Source organism: Athene cunicularia, assembly GCF_003259725.1.
Source record: "Athene cunicularia isolate RWA chromosome 1 unlocalized genomic scaffold, athCun1 chr1_part2, whole genome shotgun sequence".
NCBI lineage: Eukaryota > Metazoa > Chordata > Aves > Strigiformes > Strigidae > Athene > Athene cunicularia.
In genome coordinates this window covers 13,383,065-13,405,392 of record NW_020799092.1, presented here as the reverse complement: position 1 = coordinate 13,405,392, position 22,328 = coordinate 13,383,065, and the positions used below count along the sequence as shown (strand labels likewise).

At 44.5% G+C, this 22,328-nt stretch overlaps 2 protein-coding genes across 6 annotated transcripts in view; one reads left to right on the top strand and one right to left on the bottom strand.

Moving 5' to 3' along the window:
• Positions 1–19,577, top strand: part of IQSEC3 (IQ motif and Sec7 domain 3) — a 103,627-nt gene extending 84,050 nt beyond the window's left edge. For 2 of the 5 annotated variants that reach the window (XM_026868401.1, XM_026868402.1), the window contains 9 exons: positions 6,191–6,313; positions 6,972–7,138; positions 9,207–9,346; positions 10,212–10,337; positions 11,474–11,573; positions 13,635–13,796; positions 14,591–14,683; positions 15,307–15,350; positions 17,587–19,577. In XM_026868401.1, the coding sequence (XP_026724202.1) occupies positions 6,191–6,313; positions 6,972–7,138; positions 9,207–9,346; positions 10,212–10,337; positions 11,474–11,573; positions 13,635–13,796; positions 14,591–14,683; positions 15,307–15,350; positions 17,587–18,024 (1,393 nt within the window). In that variant the 3' untranslated portion in view covers positions 18,025–19,577. Of the gene's footprint in view, positions 1–6,190; positions 6,314–6,971; positions 7,139–9,206; positions 9,347–10,211; positions 10,338–11,473; positions 11,574–13,634; positions 13,797–14,590; positions 14,684–15,306; positions 15,351–15,433; positions 15,514–17,586 lie in introns of all 5 variants that reach the window. The other 3 variants (XM_026868404.1, XM_026868403.1, XM_026868405.1) reach the window with 3 other exon arrangements.
• Positions 14,613–22,328, bottom strand: part of LOC113491468 (sodium- and chloride-dependent GABA transporter 1-like) — a 55,948-nt gene continuing 48,232 nt past the window's right edge. The window contains exon 15 of the mRNA XM_026868413.1: positions 14,613–14,749. Within this exon, the coding sequence (XP_026724214.1) occupies positions 14,663–14,749 (87 nt within the window). The 3' untranslated portion in view covers positions 14,613–14,662. The remainder of the gene's footprint in view (positions 14,750–22,328) is intronic.

Here is a 22,328-nt window from a genome sequence, read left to right as displayed (position 1 = left end):
CTTTTTGTGCGTTCTTCATTCTGTGTTTATTTGTTGCTTTTGTTCTCCTTCATTCATACTTCCCTTCACTTTAGTTCATTGTTCCCCTCCACCTGTTTCTGACTCAGGAATTGCTTCCATTTATAGTTCATTCATGAACAAGATAATATAAATGATGGCATGAATGGAGTCGGCTGTGCTGCTGGTGCTGGATGGCTTGAGTTCAGGTCGTGGGGCTTGGACGTGCAGAAGTGGCTGTCCTGGTGCATTTACTGTCGTAGGAGAAAGGGGTAGGGATTCAAGCAGAGGAGACATTATGCTGAGTCGGGGGCTGGTTGGTGTTAGACTGTAAGCTGCTGTTAGACATGCTCTCCCTGGGGGTGAGCCACTCTCTTGTCTATCAAGTGTGTATTGTCTTCTCTTTCTCTCATGGGAAGTGAGGGAGAGAAAAGCTGCTCTTAGGAGTGTAAGTGCAGAGCTGGGAGCCCAGCAAAGAGGCGGGCGTTCTCTCAAAGAAGTGTTAGATTCCTCTTGGAATGGCAGAGGAAACTTGACAGTTTAGCTCAAACTAGCTGCCTTTCCCTTACTCACTGAGGGCATTAAAGAGGATCTGTAGGGGACTTGCATTACAGGAGAGTTTGAGCAACTCAGTGCTGCAGCTTGTGCTGTGGAGCAGTAGGTAATGATGTGATGGAAACAGGACAGAGGGAAGAACGTGTTGGGCAGTTCTGACCTCCTGCTGCAAGCAGAGATGTGGCATAGATCAAACTTGTGGACAAGAGCAGCTTTCTCATGCTAGGCTTGCAAAGGCTGAAGGTGCAGCTTGAACCTGCCTAGGTGCCCAGGGAAACTGTGGTTTCCCTTGTCCCTTGGGAGTCAGATTCCCACTGTCCCTTGGAAGGAAAGATGAAGCCTGGGCAGAAGTCTGCCCTGCATTGCTAATGTGCCTGGAGTGGGAACAACTCTCCACCTTGTGAGACAGCTCTGGTGCAGCTCTGGTGCAAGGCATGGTATGGTATGCTAGGCAATTTCTTGCTTAGGAAGGAGTGGATGCTCAAGCGAGTAGCCATGTGAGCTACCAATAACCCTGGGAGGGCAAGTATGTGTGGCTTAGCCCCAGAAAAAAACAGGCATCCAAATAGTGCAGCATGCCCCAGAAAGGGAAGGCTTGTGTGGGCCATGGTTGCCATTGTGGAGACTACCCTCGCACAAGCAAGGCTTGGAGGGCAGGACTGGGACACACGCCCGTGCCCTGTGGTGCAAGGAATCAGTGAGTCCTGCTCAACTATTCTTTCTGTAAGCCTCAGTTAACACGTACAGGCCAGCCTTCTCCCAGGGAGCTGATCTTTTCCTCTGCAGTCCACGCTAAGCCTGATTCATCTTCAGAAAGCTTGTAGGGTTAGGGAAGCTGAGAAGAGGGATGTTTTTTATTAATATCTTCATACCTTGTGGTTTTGAACTTTCTACCTGGCTGCCTTCCCCCTTGCTCCCTCCCTGAGAATGGGCTGCAGGTTCATTACAGATGCTTTTAGTTGCAGCCCAGCTCCTGCTGCATTGTCACCTGAGCGGAAAAGCTGGAAAATAGGTCATTATGCTTGAGTGAGCAGATCTCAGCCCCACACGATACAACTGCTTCCTGCCTCCACCAAACCCTTTCACCACAAGGCGTTTTTGCCGTGCTTAGCCCTGCGCTGAATCCTCACAGCACTGATGCCACTGTCCACCCCCTTTTGGGGGGATCTATTCCCTGCAACCTAGGAGGCAGTGTGACCACCACAGACGTAATAGCTGAGCAAAATGATCCAACTAGGAGCCCACCCTTTGGTCCTGACATCTGGCACCTGGTGTGCAATTCTCCGCAGTTGTAAGGTGCTTGTCTGCCAAGTGCCTCAGTACAGACCAAGCTCCCCATGTATACATGGGGTACAAGAGCATTCAAACCACCTTAATTATGAGTCAGGGTGTCAGCACTTTTCCTGCTCACTTCAGCAACATGATCCAAATAACTGAAGTCCTATCCCTGTGGGGTACTGGGCTAAATGCATCTCTAGATTCACTGTGAGGTCAGTTCACGAGAGGTCAGTTCACGTGGCTTGTTGCAAGTCCATGGGGAGGAAGGAATTGAAACAGGAGGAGGTTTTATAAGGTGATTACTTTGCCCCTGCTTCATTATCCTTCAGGCCTCCTGGTGGTCCTGGAATAGGCATCTCACAGGCGTTTCGCTGTTTGTGGGAAAATGAACTCAGCACTGGTTTTGGCACATGTACATAAGCTGCTAGTTTATTCCTTGGATGCAGAGAGCCATCAGCTCTCAGCTCAACCTTTGTCTCTTTGTCAAATCTAGTTCTGGGGAGAGACATGCACCTCATGCATGTGGCTCCACTGCCTTTTACATTGCAATTCTGGAGGCTGACAAGATCAATGTGCTCTTTGCAGTATACTTGCCAAGATATCCTATGTCAGCTTCCAGGATCTCTACCTTGGAAAGAAAAAAACCCCTTTTTCTGGTTTTGCAAAGAAAAGTTGCATCACATTTCAGGGGAGCTCTGACATAGGCACCACAGTTCATTCAGAAAGTTAACGGGAGTCTGTACAGGAGGTCAGGCAAGGCAGAAAAAATTGTAGCCACCTAGAAGAGGAGCAGGAACATGACAACCACATGGCACAAGGTTCTTTGGCTCTTTGAATGTGTCAAATTTGGCTCTTTGAATGTGTCAAAAAATATCAGACAACTATGATCCACCATTCTTTCCACCATTCTTTCTGTCTGTCTAGCAACAGACAGTAGCAACATACCTGATGACTCCTCTAGGAGCTATTCTTCAGCCCTTTGGCACAGGCTTTGTCAGGTAACTCAAATGCAAGCTCAGGCTGACTTTGCTTGAGTCAAACTTTCCTCCTAACCTGTCCTTTCTGCCTGATCAACTTTTCTCAGGAAGTGGGATGGGTGGCACCCTTATTTGGGCTGAGACACAAATGGAAGGGGCTCCCAGGAGTTCATCTTAGAATTTACAAAGTAAACCTGCATCTGTCAGTCCATAAAAGAAACTCTCAAAGGAGAAGCTAAGCATAACTTATGTAGCAATGCCTGTTTGAGTTTGAAAACAGCTATAAACATCTGCCTTGTTCTACTTGTTCTAATAAAGGCTTGATGCTTTCTGTATCAAAGGCATCAACTTTATTATTCTGAGATTAGTGCACAAAGGGAAGGATGTGTTAGAGCAGCCTGGGTGGCAGGGGAGGGATTGATCAATGAGGGAGGGAGCAAAAGGTACATGATTTAATGCTAGTGGATTGGGGTTACTAGCGTGACCTCAGCAGGTCTCACTGGTGTGTGCAAGGACTCTGCTTTCACATGTCTGGAGGTAGACAATAACAGCAAAATCGTTGGGGTCAGTGCTGAGAAACATCACACATTGAAAAGGATTAAAAAATAATAACAGAAGTCCAACTGCAGAGGTGGTTGCAGCTGTGAACACAATAACGACTAACCAGAGAAGAACTTTTCTTACTATCAAAGATAAATGCCAAGAAGCAGAATGCCTTGATGTTAACCCAAGGGACATGTGAGAAAAATGAAAATAACAAAGGAAAGAGTCAGTGGAGGAAGGTTTTGCTGTTGCCAGAAACCATTTGTGAGTGTTTCTGCAGTCTACCTCTTGGAGAGGGAAAAAAAAGATTTCATGTAAGATTTCCTGTGAGAGCAGACCCACTGATTCTCTGCCCTTGTTCCTCACCAGTTGTTCCTACATTTTGATTATATGGAGTTTGTGCAGGGAAAGATCGTATGTTTCCTAGCTGAGGTTGTGAAACTCCAACCTTAGAAGATACTGAACGCTCTATGTTCAGCCAGAGATCTTGGTAAGTTATTCTGTGGGTGTCACTCCAACTAAGCAATGATATCTCGACCCTTGAATCACTAAGGGAATGGGAGAATGAGAGACATCTCTGAGCATTTGAACCCTGTCCCTCATCCATTTGAGACATCATGAAACAGATTTTTATTCTAGCAAGGCTGCACGTGGCATTCAGCAGCCTAGCTCACAAAACACTTCACAACAGCTTACAGCAAACTGCTGCACTATAGAAAAGACCAACAGACATATCTCCACTTTATCATAAAAGGAAGAAGAAACTGATGACAGCACATCCCTTTATTAGCAAAGGTTTGTTTGGTAAAATTTCCAGATAATCCTAGGAAATGGAAGGATCCAGAAGAGAGCTAATCCCCTCACTTTCTATTTTCCCTGTACCACTCCTCATACAGTCCCAGACAACCTGTCTTGGGGAAAATTTCTTCCTAACCTTAAATTTAGGGTCAATTTATCCTTTACAACATGAGAAAGCAAACCAAACACAATACAGAGGATGAAATAAAGGGGGGGGGGGGTTATGTGTGTGTAAAATTTGCATCCAAGTTATATAGAAGCAGAAAATACGAAGTCCTTTAATTTTTAATACACTTGTAATGTCAAGGTGTGTCGTATGACTGACAATTACCAAATTAGTAACTTTGTATTTAAGGAAGGCTTAAAGAAAATGTGATTTTGGCATCCGTGAATTTCTTGATCTGTCAGATAGAATGTCAGCTTTGATAATTTATTTATGGGAAAGAATAATGGCAGACAGGAAGGTAAATGGTACATACCAAAGCCAGTGGAGAGTAGATTAATTCAACATCTTTCTTTGTTAAAATAACTAGCTTTCTAGACAAGAGACATGCAGAAGGTAATTCTAGACTTCAGCAAAGCATTTGACATGAGAAATTGTTAGCTGAGAGTGGAAGAGAAAGAAATTAGCAGAGGAATCATAAATAGAGGAGAGAATTGGCTGATGCAGACATTAGTGTCTACATACTCTGCTGAAATGGGAAGTTGGGATAGTTTTCTGGGTCTAGTCTTTTGATTAATGCTTGCAGTAATGACTTGGACACAAAAGGTAGGGATATGCTAACAAATGTGCTGAAGCTACATGGGGAAGGTGGTGTCATTACAAATGACAAAAATATCATACAGTAAGAATAAGAACTAGATTATTTGACTAATACAGACAGAAAGAACTGTAGTAGTAGGATTTGGAGACTAACAATAGGACTTTTTATAAGCTGAGAATGCCTTAGTGGGAAACAAGAGAGGTGGCATCCCCTTCTTTGGGTATCTAAATTGGCTGTGAATTACCAGTGTGGAATGCATCGCTGTGAAAGGAAAAGTGATGTCAGATATGTGAGGTGAAGGATTTCCAGCAGGTAATAGGTATGCATGGCACTGAAATATGGTGGAAATGGAAAAGGTTGTGTGGAATGTGTAGAATTTATAAAACTAATAGGGGTTTGGACAGAATGAGTTGTTGGGGACTTGCAGTGTTTGACTACATGGGCAGAGTTTTACCCAGCCTTGATGTTACAAGCCAGCTGATGTTGAAATGTTATTTCTGTACAACAGCTTCCATTTCCTATTTTCTCTGAGCTGGCTCTGCTCTTTAAAGACATAATGAATGTTGTTGCCACAGTGGTTGAATGGGAGTGAAGAGTGGTGTAGAAGGTACAGGTTGCAAATGGGGATGTGAACTGCATGCACAGAATGGAAGGTGAGGCGAGGACAAGTGCAGAAACATCCCAGTGAACAGAGAAAAGAGAAGGATGTGTAAGTGGGTAGTGAACAAGTGCATGTGCTGAGAGGGAGGGAGGAATGAACAATGTGTGAAGGATTACTAGATGATAGAAAGGCAGAAATAGATGGATCTATATCTGTATTGATATTGGTATTGGTATAGGTGGTCTAAATATATATGACTATAGATGTCTAGATATGTCTATGCAGATACAGATAAATATCAATACATATATATACTTTCTCTGTATATGTAAATATATATGCCATATGTAATATGATATGAGATAGATAGATAGATAGATAGATAGATAGATAGATAGATAGATAGATCATGGTATACACACACACACACACACACACATATATATATATATATATATGGTTAGGCACAAGAATTGTTCACCTGCTGTAGAATTCAGGCATCACTTGTCTGATATTACTGGCCATTTTGAGTATGATCTGGGCAGCTGTAGTGATGTCTCAGGGCCTCTCCCATGGTATTTCCTTTGGGAACTGAGCCTTGGCATCACAGTGAAGGAGCCTGCCTGGCGTCCTCTGCAGGGAGAGGTGCTGATGAAGGCTGTGTCTCCCTCCCACAGCTGCGTGGTGGACGAGATGGACTTCTCTGGCATGGAGCTGGATGAAGCCCTGCGGAAATTCCAGGCCCACATTCGCGTCCAGGGGGAGGCACAGAAGGTGGAGAGGCTAATTGAGGCTTTCAGGTAAGAGAATGAGCCCTACAGCCCCACTGCTACAACCAGGTGGAAGCAGAGAACATGCCCAAGGCAGAAAACATGCAGCAGCCATGGAATGAATGGCCAGGGACCTCCCTTCCAAAGAAGGTGATCATGGAGAGGCTTCTGAAGCACGGAGTCCTCTGTGCCACTGCTGTGGCAGATCCATATCCTTGTCAGATGTTCGGTGGCATGAAGGTCACAAAGAGCCAGAGTGAGGCCAGCGCTGACACGTCTGCCAACACGGGACTGCCTATTCATTGGTGACTCACTGGAAGAGCAGCACTGGGGCTTGCAGGGGTGCTGGGTTGCTCCCTTGGTGCATCCAGAGGAGTGCTTTCCCCTTAGCAAGGCAGACTGGAGTAGATACCTCCTATATCACCCTTACATAGTGACACCAGCCTGAGTAATGCTCTCTAGTGTCACGTGCTCTTTTGGTTCCTGAGGACAAGAAGGCTGATGTTTCAGTGGCCTACTTCAGCCAGTGGTAGGTAAATCTGCCTTCAGAGAGTAGTCAGTTCCTTCCTATTTGTGTGAGAGGTGGAGTGAAAAAATGAATTTGATCCACTTGTGATGAAGCCATTGCCAGCCTCGAGCAGAGGACTCCCATGTTCCATGTTAAGTGTGTGCATCCCTCCTGCTGCAGCCAGAGGTACTGCATGTGTAACCCAGATGTGGTCCAGCAGTTTCACAACCCGGACACCATCTTCATCTTGGCCTTTGCAATCATCCTTCTCAACACGGACATGTACAGCCCCAACATCAAGCCTGACAGGAAGATGATGCTGGAGGACTTCATTCGCAATCTGAGAGGTGAGGGTTCTGCTTTGATTTTTTTTTCCATCTTGCTGCTCTAAATTCTGCCTAGGTGAAAGTTCTCCAGGTCTGCTGCTGCTCCCTGTGAACCAGACATGGAGGGCCCTTTGAGATGTCTTCTAGGATGCTGGGTAGGGGGAAGATCTAAGATTTGTCTTCTGCAGAAAGCTGTCCAGCCTTCTCAGAAACCAATCATTTTCCTTGAGAGATGGTTTCATCTTTTAATAGACCTTACTGCTTGAAAGCAGCCTATTGTTATTACATTTTCCTACTGTTCAGCTCCATCCTTCTTAGACCCTGCTGGATCGTGCTAAACAAGCCCTTCCCCTCCTTGCTACTCTGAATATATGAACACATTTTCTTTCTATTCAGGCTAAATCTTTCCCTTCTTAATTGCTTGCAATTACTTATAGTAACTGTAGGCGTGACAGAGTTCACGCATACATTACGTCTTCACAATTTCTGATACATCAGTTCCCCAATTCAATTTTCTGCTGTTTTTCAAGGTCAGTCCTTCCCATCTTGGTAATAAGTTGCTAAAAGCACTTTTTCAGATGTGGTGACAACATACTAATACATAGAGCCACTGCCTCCTCCTTATTTTCAGATCTGCTAATGCAGCTTAGTATTGTTTGGCCTTTTTGACATCATGTCTAGACAAATTCTTGTCTAATTTCACAGCCATGTTCACTCCCAGGTCATCCTAGGTCAGCCATCTTCCAAGTGTCTCTTACTGCACATCTGCAATTCAGATGAAGCTCCCTCAAAGTTTTTCCAGTGTAAATCCCTGTCTAGATTTTGAACTTCTGTGGGTTCCTTTGACTTGTTTCTTTGTCATGACTGTTGTTCAGAAAGTGTCATCTCAGCCTCCCACACCTTCCCCAATTTGTCATCCACTGCAGACTGGTATAATATGACACTGAGGCCCTCTTTCAAGTTATTTCCTGAGATACTGAATGGGCTGATACCTTCATCCCTTTTGGTATTACAGCTAATAGTACTAACTCAGAAGGGGGTTTTTATGTTAACTTACACTTAAAGCTGCTTGAAAATCTGCCAGTTCACAGTGAATTCAGCCAACATGAAGATCACTCACCTCCAGTGTGTCACACACCACAACTCACTAAAGCGAGTAAATGTCATCTCATTACAGACAAGGGGAGACAGTTCTTTCCAGACTCACCTGCAGGCCAATGCCCAGGTCAGTATCTTCACCAGCCTGTGTTTGAAAAAAGACAGAGTATTCAGGCTACATTTTCCAGGATGTGGATGAGGGAGCCAGGAGATGACAATGCCTCTCCATTCCTCAGCAGTTTCTCACCTGCATCAGTCAGGGTAGTACATCTCAGACCAAGGAGCTGGAGGGAAAGCAGAGAAAATCAGTATGAAATAACTGAAGGAATTCAGTTCAGAGGAAAGACTGGCAGTTTAATTTGTGATGTTTGGCTCAGGGAAGGGTGAAAGAAAACTTTTCTGCCAGGCCCTGCAAGGGTCAGATAGCAAAATTTGGAGAGTTATCTAAGGAGATGTAAAAGAGGAAAGGGACAGGGCCAAGACAGAGATATCACGGAGTAACAGGAAAGTATTACTCCTAGGAGACATCACAGAAGGAAAACACCACCAAGCAAACAGGAGAGCTGACACTTGCTCCTCCTGATGCTCACACTGGCTGGAGAAGCAGCTGAATCCCATCATAGATCTCCTCCACATCTAGCACTTCTGATGATATGAAATCAATGCAGGGGTTGCTGCTGAGTGGCCCAAGATATATGAATGTGCAATTGTGGCTATAAAACCTTAGGGAACACATGGAAAGGAGCCACACTGCAGAGCAATGGAATAATGAAATCTTCTGCATTGGCCTTAGAGATGTCAATCTCTCCTGCTGGTGCATTAGGTGTGTTAGAGCAAGAAAGAGGACAGCCTAAAGCAAAGTATGGCTCTTTCCCTTCAGCCTTCCCAGCACTGCACAGTGCAGAGGCAGTAGCTGCCTATCAGGGACCACCAGTTCTTTCCTTTCCTTTTCTCCCCACCTAGTCTGCCCAACATTTTCTGTATTTGGCAGGGGTGGACGACGGTGCTGACATCCCACGGGAGCTGGTGGTGGGGATCTATGAGAGGATCCAACAGAAAGAGCTAAAATCCAATGAAGACCATGTGACTTATGTCACCAAAGTGGAGAAGTCCATAGTTGGAATGAAAACGGTGAGCACCTATAACCCCACTGGCACCCACTCACCCCTCTCACCCCCACCTCACTCACTGAGCTCTGGCTTTTTCCTCTATGCCCCTTCTCCTGTGATACTTTCCTTGATTTTGGTGAACTCACTCCTTTTTCTCCAAATACTTTTTTCCTCGCTATCTCATTTTTTCCTAATTTTGGGCAAATCTCCTTGGCCAGAATTTACAGTATCTGGTGTGGTAATTGCTTGCCCAAGAATATCATTGCAGGTCCTGCCTGCCAATGCAGGTCCTGCCTGCCAATGCTTCAGTGATAGCTCTGCAGTGCTTCAAACTTTCAGGCCTTGTGAGGGTGTAGGAAGTGGAAGGCAAAGTGGTAGAAAACAATTTCACCCATCTGTCTCTAATGAGTTCCCTAAGGACTGCTGGGGTTAAGAGACTCCCAAATTCAGAGACAGCTTCTTCAGCAGTAAGTGATCTGTTATGCAAAAACATACATACTGTTTACCCAAAATGAGCAGAATAATTTCTCAAAGCCCAGGAAACCTGCAGATGTTCAGTGGGGTGAGAGAAGATGAGCAGTCATCCAGTGATTGGAAGCCAGAGGTATATGAAGATGGGAAGTATGAGCAAGAAGGTTTCCTATAGCCTGTCTCACTCCTCTGATTTATCCAAATCACAAAAGCATAGCGCTCTCTGTTATTGCACCAGCAGGAAAAGTGATGGGGAGGAGTGATGGGGAGGAGACAATTTAAGTGGGTAGAATGGGCAGAATTGGCTTATGCTACTGTCAGTGGGCAGAGTTGTGTAGGCTGAGGATGGGGAGGGTGGGGAAGACCCACAGTGGCACCTCACTCAGCCTTTGGATGCTCTTGTGGATGTTCTGCAGGTTCTGTCTGTGCCCCATCGACGGCTGGTCTGCTGCAGCCGCTTATATGAAGTGACTGATGTGAACAAAGTGCAGAAGCAGGCAGCTCACCAGAGGGAAGTTTTTCTCTTCAATGACCTGCTGGTGGTGAGTGTGCTCTGGCAATTAGGCATTGCAGTAATAAAATTTGCCCTGATTTCTATAAAAATATCTAAAACCTGTCCACAACATCCATTTACCCCCTGTCCTAAGGACAGACTATCTCCTGGTCCATCAACATTATAAGACCCAGCTCTGGATCCGTCACTGTTAAAAACCTACCAAATTTAAAACTCCTCTAACCCTTGAAAAAACAAACTGCCACATCCTACAGCCATCCAAGCAATGTCATTGCTCTCTCTCATGCCTTTGCCAGCAGGCAGGTTCATTTAATGAAAGGGAGGTTCATTTCTTTGTCTGTTTGTACTGTAGTAGACAGAGCCCTCCCATGTACTTTAAATCTTTTCTGCCAGACACATTAAAACCACTGCCTTCTAACACTGCAAAGACTGTATGAGAGTAGATATTACTGGAGCCCCAGATGTGTATAGTACTTTAAAAGTGTCCTGCTCCAGAAACCTTGCAACTGAGTTCAGACAGGTACAAGGGAAGGCAGGGGTACACTGATGCTGGGAGGACAAACAAGATGAAAATTCTGCTGAATTTAATGGCAAAATGAAACTGAATGTTACAAATGTAAGGCTAAAACCAAACCCTTTTGTAGGAGCTGAGGACAAGAAGCTTTCCCCACCTATTCCTCTACACCCATTTGTACAGTTGTGAAGCTGGGGAGAGGGTCTGCTCCTTGCTATCCCTCTACTCCATAGTATAAATCAGATCCATAAGAACTAGTGCTGGGGGAGCAAGGGCAGTGCAACATTCACATATGCTCATGTTTCCGGGTCTAAGGTATTTTTGACAGGCTTCCCTTGCCTTTTGATCTGGCCCTTGGTGAAGAGAATTGCTCTTGCAAAGTCAGAAATGTGGGCATTAAAAATCCAGCACCCCTGGGAGACAGAGAACTGAGTAGGCCCCAGGGCTATGCGTACAGAATTTCAGAAGTTGTTACAAGTGCAGCATGGCAGGCAGCTTTCTGGGCAAAGAACCTGTCAGTCACCAAGTGTTACACCCGTGTACAATTAACAGAGCTTGCAAAAAGCTTTTTTGCCTTTAGCAGTTTGCATTGTTCTTGCCTCACTGTTGCCCAGTACCCCTTCCCAATGATGCATCTCTCCCTCCAACAGATCCTCAAGCTTTGCCCCAAGAAGAAAAGCTCCTCCACATACACATTTTGCAAGTCGGTTGGCCTTCTAGGGATGCAGTTCCATCTCTTTGAGAATGAATGTAAGTCCATTGCTCCTTGGTTGCCTGAAGGGGTTTGGCAGGGAAAAGGAGAAGGAGGGAGGGGGGCTGTGCCACCCAGTGTGAAATTGCATCAGAAGAGAGATACCATCAGGGTTAAAAGTGGAGGGGAGAAAACTGAGGCTTGGTGCTGAGGAGATCCCTGTGCAGGTACAGTGTGATGAGAAGAGGTTCCTAGTACCTCTCACTGTGTCTGAGCACCTGCAGAACGGCTGCAATTAAGCTCATTGGATCTGTCTTGTCATGGTGGCAAGGACATCACTTGAATCTCCTTGCCACCATGGAGGATGGTGGGGAGGAATGAGGGAAGCTCTCAGGAGCCAACTGTAGGTGAAGAACCATGCTGACAAAACTGCTGCTGCCAGCTTTAGCCCCTCTCCCCTCATGCCCCAAGTCACAACTCCCACCTCTACCTTTGACACTGATAAAGGCTCAGGTGCTGCTGCTGCCTCCCTGCCCTGTGCCATACTGTGCTGTGCTGAAAGTTTCCCGAGACAGAAGCAGAGCCCTTGGAACAGCATCCACCAAAGCATGGCAAGAGGCCAGCCCTAGTCAGCCTGACCTTGATGGTCTGGGAATAGAGCCATGATGTGTCATGATTGAGGCTGGTTGTGTGGTGGAGGAGTTCCAGAAACAGGCAGGCTTCCTGCTGGCACAGGCAGAGGGGCTGCACAGCAGACCCAGGCAAACATGGCTGATGCCCACTGGGGTTTTTGTGAGCACCTGCAGAACATGCTGCAAGGAAGGAAGATGATAGCAGCACACTGGCTATACTAAGTTTTTTACATCTCTCTACCCTATTGGCAGCATGAGTTACTCCTCAACACCTCACTCTGCAGCATGGAGAGGCTTTCACATCCCTGTATGTACAAAAGAGTCATCCATAACAGCATCCCCAGGAGGCTGGGATCAGCTTTCGGGAGTATTGTGACTATCCTAGGAGTTCCCAAGGATCTTCTGGAAAAGGCATCCATTTGTGTATCTCCTGCAGAGATGGAAAAGCCAATGTCCTAAAGAGCTTGTGATCTCAACAGATGAGACAGACACAGGGTGGGAAAAGGTGCCTGAGACACAAACAGGGGGAGCTGAGGGCTGGCAGCAAACAGCATGTTATTCCTTTGAATCATTTGATAAAGATTGATAAAAGAAGAGGGTGAGAAAGGCAGGCAGATTCAGGAACAGTGGAGGAGAAGAGAAAGCAAGACTGAGGAAGAGAGAAATTAAATGTAGAGAAAGGTAAGAGGGAAGGAGAAAAGGGGCTGAAACCACTGGCCATTGAGCAAAAGGTAGAGGAGGTCCAATCACAAGCATAGCAAGTTCTCTGCACACTCTTGTTTCCCTGCTTCTGTTGGCTTAATCTCCAGCCACCACCTTGCACCCAACCTGATCTTTAAAAACAAGACCTTTTGTTGTGATATTTTCACCTCTGGACATGTCCTTTCGTTTACATTGCTGTGTGTTTTGCCTGTTGGGGGGTACTAAGCTGAGACCTGCAAACCCACATCTTTCTCTTTACAATTCTCTCTGCACAGCACAATGAGCTGTGCTAAAAGCTCTGTCATCTTCTCTGCTGATGGAAGTAGAGACTGAGGAGAAGTCCTACCACTGTGGATGTTAATGACTGTTCTGGCTTTGACTCCAGGAGCCAACCTCTCCTGTTGCATCTCCCACAGGAGAAAAAGTGTGGTTGGACTCATATATACTGTTTACTCCTCCACAGGTTCAGAAGTGCCTTACAGTCCTACCTCTGTGCTTAGTTTCCCAGAGCCAGTGTTGCACTAAGTGTAACTAAGAGCTAGAATTTTCTGGTTTTGGCAGTGCTGCGGTGGTGGCAGTTGCCTTGCTGCTGCAGCTTGGCCATTCTGTTTCCTTGGAGGGCCGCAATGCTGCAGGTTCCCACAGTTTGCAGCATGACAAACTCTAGGTGTGCCATTCCTTTGAACTCATGTTGGAAACTCTGTCCTGCAGAAGTGCCAAAGCAGCCAACTACTCCAGTACAAATGCCTAATGCCTCTTTATTTTGTTGACACATCTTCTTTACAGATTACCCCCATGGCATCACACTGGTGACTCCAGTTTCAGGCTCAGAGAAGAAACAGGTACTACACTTCTGTGCTCTGGGTGCTGAGGAAATGCAGAAGTTTGTGGAAGATCTGAAAGAGTCAATAGCAGAAGTTACAGAGCTGGAACAGATACGAATTGAATGTAAGGCCCTCTGATACAATTCACACTCTAATGCCATCACACTGCATGTGTCTACAAGGAAGAAAGGGTAAAGGAAATGGATTCTTCAGGAACAGGGGGAAAGAGGATGAGTAGTACAAGTCTGCACAGGATTGTTCTTGTGTTCACCAACGGGGTGAAAAAGCAGTCAGGCTCTGTGACCACCCACCAGCAGGAGAAATGGATGAACTTAAATACTTATGATGCTTATGAAACAGAGTGTATGATACAGTGACCTGGAACAGTGAAGCTTAGACTGCCAGATCCAGAACACTCTTCAACATCTCATACTCCTTTGACTATGCAGATATGATCTGTAGATAGCTGGGAAGTACAAGACAGGTCTGGTAGCCTTAGCAGAGTTGTCCTTCACTCTAGGAATGTCTAGGGAGCAAGCAGTCTGTACTGTGTCCCTCTGTGGCCTGTCTTACACAGATTAGATGTCCATGTAGCCTTTGATGGCTTTCCAATATATAAATTGATGACCCAGAGTAGCTCAGCATCAGTGGTCCCCTCCTCTGCAGCAATAAGCCATTCTGTATAAATGCAGGTCCTATCTAGAAGGTCTTGTGGACCTTCTTGTTCCTCCACATGTCAAGTTCTCTCCAGTTTCTGTCTTTTTATTGGCTGTTCCTCTGCCCCTCCCTTCTTGCCACTCTCTTGTCCTTTTCTTGCATTAATTGTTCTTGCTGCCTTCCCATATTGCTCCTTCATTATGCTGGTGTCCTTCCCTCCACCCTCCTCTCCTCATTCTCTTCTGTATGTCTGTCTTGCAGGGGAGCTGGAGAAACAGCAAGGGGCAAAGAGTCTCTCATTAAGGACCAATGGAGCTCAGATGGAATTGCAGTCTAAGCAAGGCTCTCCAACAGGTAAGAGGAAACCCAACGTCTCTTGGTCAAGCAATGCTGCCTTTGCAAATGTGTTCTCATTGATTCCTGTGAGAATAACCACAAAAAGAAGTGTTCATGTTCCATTTTGTATCCTTTAGCCTTGACAAAATAGTGACAATATGAGAACATATGCATTCTTCAAATACCCTAGAAAAGACACTAAAGTCTTATTATCCAGTTTGTAGCTGTAACATCTAGCAAAGAGACATTACTGATGGAGCATACATAACTGCTGGAGAACCTGGCCCACTTTTTCTTCCCTGAACTGATGCAACACAGCAACTGCACTATTAACTTTCTCCAGTCTCTTCAAGCATGAACACTTTGAACCAGCCTCTGTGTATCAAAGGCTTTGTGTCCATTCATGACTTGGCTTGTATGCCAGCAAAAATCAAGTGCAGATAGGATAGGATCCCAAAGGGGCCTCCTCCTACCCCACTAAGCAGCTATAAGGTTGCAAGGGGTTTGGATTTGGTTTTGCAGTCAAGACTCTTTGTTTGGCTCTGCACCTCTCCCTTTAGCTTTCCAGTCCACAGTAGGAGGGCTGGCTTTTGACTAGAGGTACAGACCTCATGAGTAAGATATTTTGTTTTATTTCAAAGGCAAGAAGGATTTGGGGGAGAAGGTCTCGGACAGCACAGTGGAGGTAAGTAGAGTGCAGAGCAGCTGAGGTAAGTAATTCTCTCTCACTTCAGCTCTTCTCACATTCTCTATTGTTTCTTTTCTCAGGTTTTAATCAATGCCTCCCCAGCCAGACTGACAATTTTACCAATTTCCAGAGATACAATTAAAAGTTACTGCTAGGACGGGTAATACAACTTTCAAATCCAAACTAAACTTCAAAGCATTTTCAATCCGTTTTTATAACTGTAACATCCCTCATGGACCAAGCTCCCAAACGCTGTAGACTAACCCACGCCACTGCTTATGGGGAGACCAAGAACCCCACTAAATACTTCCCTGACATGCTAACTCCATGCAGCATTACATGCAAATTCCCTGCAGCCCAGCTTTCCTGCACAATCTCTTCAGCTCTGTCTCTCCATCCCCCCCTTGAAGGGGATTAAGCATGGCCTTTGTATACCAGAGACTTTCCCTAGAGCTTCACCTTCCTCGGTAGGGAGCTTGGCTGTCCTGTGTACATCTATCTTTGCAGGGATGTCTAGAATCCAGTGGGTTGCCTGTTTCTTCACAGACACCCATACTCCCACTGCCTGTGAGGAAACAGGAAAATGCAATCTTCACGCTGAAAATCTTATCCACTACTTCCTACTCTCTCCTTGTCTGGAATATCTTAATTGTCCTGAATTTGCCCTTTTCCAGGGTAGTTCTTTCTCTCTTGTCATAGCATATTTACTCAAAGAGTTCAGCTTCTCTGTGGGGAGTACGTGCTACTTCTTTTCCCTGAAGAGCACCCTATTTCCCTGCAGACACCCCCTTCCTGGGGAAGGTGCCTCTCCCAGCCAGTTTCCTATTCCTGCTGGGAGGAGTGTTTACCTGTGAAGAATAGCTTCCACGTATCCTAATGTCATTAGCACTTCACGGCCCAGCAACCAGTTTTTCATATGAGATGTTCCACTGCCTGAATAAATGTTGACACAATATTACATTCTGCTGTGCAGTGAGTCTGAGCAACCTCTGTGCTTGAATAGGGACAGACAGCTCATCCTTATTCCAGCATGGTGGGAAGCTTGGCCACTCCACAGCTTCTCCTTCCCAGTTGTCTGGTGCTGCTGCGCAACATGCCAGACCATCAGGGCACCCCCATTGTCCCATCTGCCCATCTGTACCCCTGCTTAGCTGGAAGTGCCAACCTCCAAGCACTTGTTTCCTACCCAGGGTTTGTCACTTGACTGACATTCTGTTTTGAGCTGGTAATTTTGCTCTGGTTTGGGGTCTCCCATTAGCCCATGTCCTTGCCAGGAGGAACTATAACTTCATCCACCATTCAGGAAGCACCATTTTCCTGCTGTGCTTCTCCACCTAGGGACCTCCAGTCCAGTCCAGCTCCTCTTTTTCAGACTGGACTCAGTGAGCTCCCTTATTTGACTCCATTATCAGCATCTCTCTGTGGGGATCCTGATGACTTTCTGCTTCCCTTCCCTCTTTCAGCTGCCCAAGTAATACTCTGCCAGCAGAGGAGCATTTCCATTCCTTTGAGATTATCTAATCTGCTGCCATTTCATCATGAATTTCTTTTATCATTGTATGAGCTAGATGGACATTTTTTCTTTTTTTTTCTTCTTTTTTTGAAAACCATTTCCTTTCACTGACAAACCATCAAATGGATCAGAGGGAGCTGCCTTTTGCTAGAGTATGTCAGATTTCTGCTTTTACCTATGTAAACAGATTAGCCAGTCATGTGGTGTACCTTCCTACTCAGAAAGGCAGGGAGCTGGGAAAGGCTCGAGTCTCTCTGCCTCTCTCTATCTCAGATTCAGCTCCCATCATTTTGCTGAAACGTACAACCTCGATTATCTGAAACCCTGCTGTCTGGTTCCCCTCTCCTTTTTGCTTGTGGGGACACAGGAATGACCTCTGAGGTCTGTTCATTACCATGAGAATTTACGGACGCCTCCACTCCTAGAGTTGATTTGCGTTCTCTGTGCCGTTTGGATAATCAAAGTTGCACTGCATTTGGGAATGCTGGCCCTGCCAACTTTGACGTGATGGAAAGGACAGGGGCACTTAGGCCTAGATGGGGATGATGGGGCTACTGGGGGCAGCTGTACAGCTGGGGATTGTGCCTATTCTGTTTTTTTGAGGAGGGGAGGGTTTAATGCATGTGAGGCCGACTGGTGGTGGGGGTTCAGGGCAGCCAGTAGCAGCAGATGGGAAAAGTCTTGTAACATTTAATGCTTCTTTGGCTGTTTCTAAACTAGGTGTCAATTCACAACAGGCTTCAAACGTACCAGCACAACTCTGCCCTGGGGCCCGAGAGTGGAATGCAGCCCAGCACACGTCTTAGCATGCCACGGGAGCGGCTGGAGACAGCACTGGTGCCCTCGCACCCCGCCTCGGCAGGGACACTTGTACAGTGCCAGCAGATTGTCAAAGTCATTGTCCTGGACAAGCCGTGCCTCGCTCGAATGGAGCCGGCCCTCAACCAGACTCTGACACGCTACGTCACCTCCGATTCCTGCACCTCTACCCCCTGGCGTGCTGTGGGCAGCGGGCTCCCCGGGACACCCATGAAGCTGGTCCATCAGCCTCCCCTCCCACCTCCACCACCTCCCTACAACCACCCCCACCAGTATTGCCCCCCTAGCTCCCTGCTTCAGAGGCGCAGGTACTCCAGTGGCTCACGCAGCCTCGTGTAGCCACACCACCAGCACCAAAACAGCACAGACTTCCCCACTTCCCTTCCCCACCGCCTCCCGGGGACCCTTTCTGCCTACAGAGATCTAGTTTGTGATTTATTTTTTAGTAAAAGAAGAAGAAAAGAAAAGAAAAAAAAATCCAACTGACCTAACTCTTACCCTGTCTCCCCTCAAGATGATGCTAATTGTAAGGAGCCATCTACAGAAACTGCCAACCTACACTCTCACACATCCTCACACCCTGCCAGCCCAGCTGGCCTCCTGTGCTCGTGCAGTCCCCATGTAGCACTTTGCTGCCCCATTCCTGAGAGGCTTGATGACCTGCTGCTTTCTAGGCACTGTGTCTTCCGTTTGCTACTCCTCAATTGCCTTCCCTGCCTTGCATTTACTTGGTCATAGGTTTGTACCCACCCCGAAACTTCGCCAGCCTCGGAGAGAAATGAACTTACCCGTGCCAAGGACCAACCTTGGGGCACTCCTGGGGGTGGAGTTCCCCCTGCCACCACTGCTGCTGCCTGCTAAGCTGGAGCTGAGAACTTGTACCAGCCATGCTTTCTCCTCATCACTCTTCAAATATTATCTCCTTGCAGCAGCCAGTTTCAAGCGAGGGAGTGCACGAGTGAAAGAGAGCTCAAGAGGAGGAGGGACTGTCCTGAGCTGCAGTACAACACAAAGATGGTCTCTCTGAACACCAAAACTCTTTCTGTTGTTATATTGGAGCATTGTACCAGAGACCTCTGCTGAGACCAAGCAGACCTCATCACATGTAAATACACTTGTATGGTAGCGTATGTATGGCGCATGCTTACTAAAGGAAACACCAAGCAGTTCTGAGAGAGCAGAAGGGAGGGATTAAGCCCAGGGGTCTTCTTGGAATGGATGAGTACTTTTCCAAAGAGATGGCACCAAGAGGTGCCCTCCCACCTCAACATACACATACACATACACACATATGAAGATTGTCTTCTCTATAAACAGACCCACCTCTGCTTTCCTCCTCCTAGCTGGTTTTGTGTTTCCTGCCCACCTGCTTTTTTATATTCTGAAAGAAAAGCCAAGTGTTACATTCATCTGCTGGGGTGAATGTTCCCTTCACTTGGGCTCTTCCTCCTGTGTTAGAGAAAAGGAGCTTTTTGGAGACCACCCATGTGAGGTCCCAATCTATATCTCTTGCCTGGCTGTACTCTTGCCTCCATCAGCCCTTCCTATAGGAAAGCTGCCCAGATACCAGACTCCAAAGCCTCTTCTCTCTCCCTCCCTATCCCAGCTTCAAAGTGAGGGGAAGGGAAGATCCTGAGATAGAGATGACAGCTCAGCTCCTCTGCTTTATTTGGGACATTGATGTGAAGGAAGACAGCATTAAAAATGGGCTATGGATGTATTTTTAGAAAAAAAAAATCTCTTTGAGCAGTAGGGAGGGGAAGGTATTAATTAGCTTAAAGGCTTTGGTCTCGCTCACTCTCCCTTCAAGGCTTAAGAAGATCAACTTTAGGATTTTAAAATAGGACAGAATGCCTTTTAAGGCCTTTATTTTTATTTTAAGAGGGAAAGAAAGAAAGAAAGAAAGAAAGAAAGAAAGAAAGAAAGAAAGAAAGAAAGAAAGAAAGAAAGAAAGAAAGAAAGAAAGAAAGAAAGAAGAGAAAGAAAAGATCTGAAACTTGAGACCTTCACTTTTTTCCCATAGCTCTATGTCTATAAATATTAAAGATTACTTCAGTCACACCTCAGTATTTATTACCAAAAAATATATTTCGGACATGTTGACAATTTCTGCATCAAAGACACTAAATTCCTTCAGTTCATTAATCTTTGTTTTTTAATAAGCTTGGGAAATATTTATGCTCCGAAGAAAAGTAGAAGTCTTTTTAACCTGCTATGGTAACATATCCAGAGGAATTTCTTCATTATCCCTCTAAAACAAACAGCTGGGTTCCCCCCGACATGAAATGTGTCCTATTTCACTGATGCAGGTTTCAGTGGATAGGCTCACTGGTTTTCAGTTCTAGGTGGAAATTGATGAATCCCATGGAGTTTAAAAGGACTGAAACTTTTTGGGTTTCTGCATGTTCTTTTAGCCTACTGGGTGTTCATCTAGCCCATCCTCAAATAATTATTTTAAAGAAAAAACAGTGCCTTCACATGCTGACCAGATAATAGCATTAATCAAGAGGGGAAATGTCTGAATATCATTTGACTAATATTACTAGACTTCTTTGAATGTAGAAAATTATGTTCTGTAGTGCATGCTGGAATGACTATCAGTCTGGCTGGCATGTGATGGACATGTAGCTTTAGAAATTTTTACTGATGAATAAATGTTCCAAGATCTTTTTTGGGGTATGAGGGTATTTTTTGTAAAGGAAAGATGTTCATCTGTCTTTGCACATGAGCATTTTCATTGCTTTTTTTTTTTTTTTTTTTTTTTTTTTTTTTTTTTTTTTTTTTTTTTATTGTTAGGTTGTTTATTCTAGTTTTAATTGCAGTTTTAATTACCTCCAAGCACAGCAGTAATAGGTGTCTGGTTTTGGTTTTATTCATTAAAAATTAACAGGAAGCTAGGAAAATTTTCCTCTCTTTAAAAACATTTTACATAACGTGCGTGAGTCCTGTTTCTTCATTTGAATCTTTCACTGTCAAAAGATTTATCTGGATTTATTAAATAACAGATGATCATAACATTTGCATACGCAGCAAAAAATGTGTCCTTGGAAACTCTAATGGGCATTAATTAAACAGAGCTGAAAGCAAAAGACAGCTACTTTGTATAATTCCTGTAGCAGTTTAAAATGATGGTCCAGTTAATCAGTGATGAGTTACAGTGCAAATCTTATATTAATACATGTGATATTTATATTAATAGCTAATTGGTACATTGCAATGAATGTTACTGCAATAAATACCATGAATTAATGAATAGGACATTATTATTTTTTAGTTTCTAGCCAAATGATGGGTTCTGTGGATTAAATATTCTGTTAATCTTTCAGTGTCATGGACTATCATGCTGACATAATGACTATTTCCAAGGTGTAATGTTTGTCTTTGGTAGTGACAGAACTGAGACTGAGTTAGCTACCAAGCAGGGACTCTCCAAATTAAGAATTTGGGGGAAGGGGATATTAATCATAATGCTACAGCATAAACATACAAATCCTGTACAATCAAGTGTGGTAAAAGAATGGCAAGGTCAGTACAAAGAAAGAGTCCTTTCAGGGAGACAAGTGTATTCAATAGGTGTGTTTTAATTTTATTTTAATCTGATCTAATTATTTTTAGCCAATTAAATATGTGACGGTTTTAGTCTTTCTCATATTTCATTCTCACTTATGGAAAATAGAAAGGAAACACAAAAGGAAAAAAGGAATAATAGAAAAAAAGAAAAGGGAAAGGGAAAGAGAGAAAAGGAATGGGGAAAAGGGAAAAGGGGGAAAGGGAGAAAAGGAGAATTCTACTCCTGATTTTTTTCATAACAACTGCAAAACAACTTTATTAAAGAACACAGTGGATTTTATTTCCTAGAGAGAGAAAAAAAGCTTCTAACAAATCCTTTTCTGATCTGAATTAGGATAGATGAAAACACTGACATTACTCTAAATTAAAGGTTTAAGAAAATACTGAAGAAATTGTAGAAAAGTAGAGCTATTAACTCTACCTTTTAATTTTTATTCTGCAATCTGTAAATGATGCAGTAACCTGTAAATGCTGAAGACTGTATGCTAAGTGGTCTTTTCAAACATTATCAGACTTATGCTTTCACCTGTAAAACTATTCTGGAATTTATGTGCTCAGGAAGAATGAGTAAAGTGCCTAGCAAAGAGATCTGGTCTCACAGTCTTAAAATGTCTTTCTTTAAAAAGTTGGTGCAAATGTAACCTACAGGTAAATAGTTACCCATATATCATTACAAAGTACAGTCAGAACATATTTAACTTAATATTTTCCTTTATCTGTTTTTAAGAATTTGTGTAAATGAGAATGAAAAAATAAAGCAATTTAAAATTAATTGAAGCAAAAGAAATGTTATAAATGCAGTGTAAACATTTTGAAACTTTTTTTTTTAAAGTTTCACAAAGAAAAAAAAAAAAAACAACCAACATTATTTCTTTAATTTTCTTGTGCAGCCCTTAAGATAAAATAGAATGTTTAGACAGTATGGGTGAATATATAAGTCCAAAGCTGTTGCCAGTGGAAAAGATCCTGAGGGTATAGCAATAGCCTTTGGCTATGCTTGTGTCATGGAAAAATAATCTGAACTGAGGTCTGTGTCCCTGAGATGATTATAATATCCTTGTTCACAGGTTTAA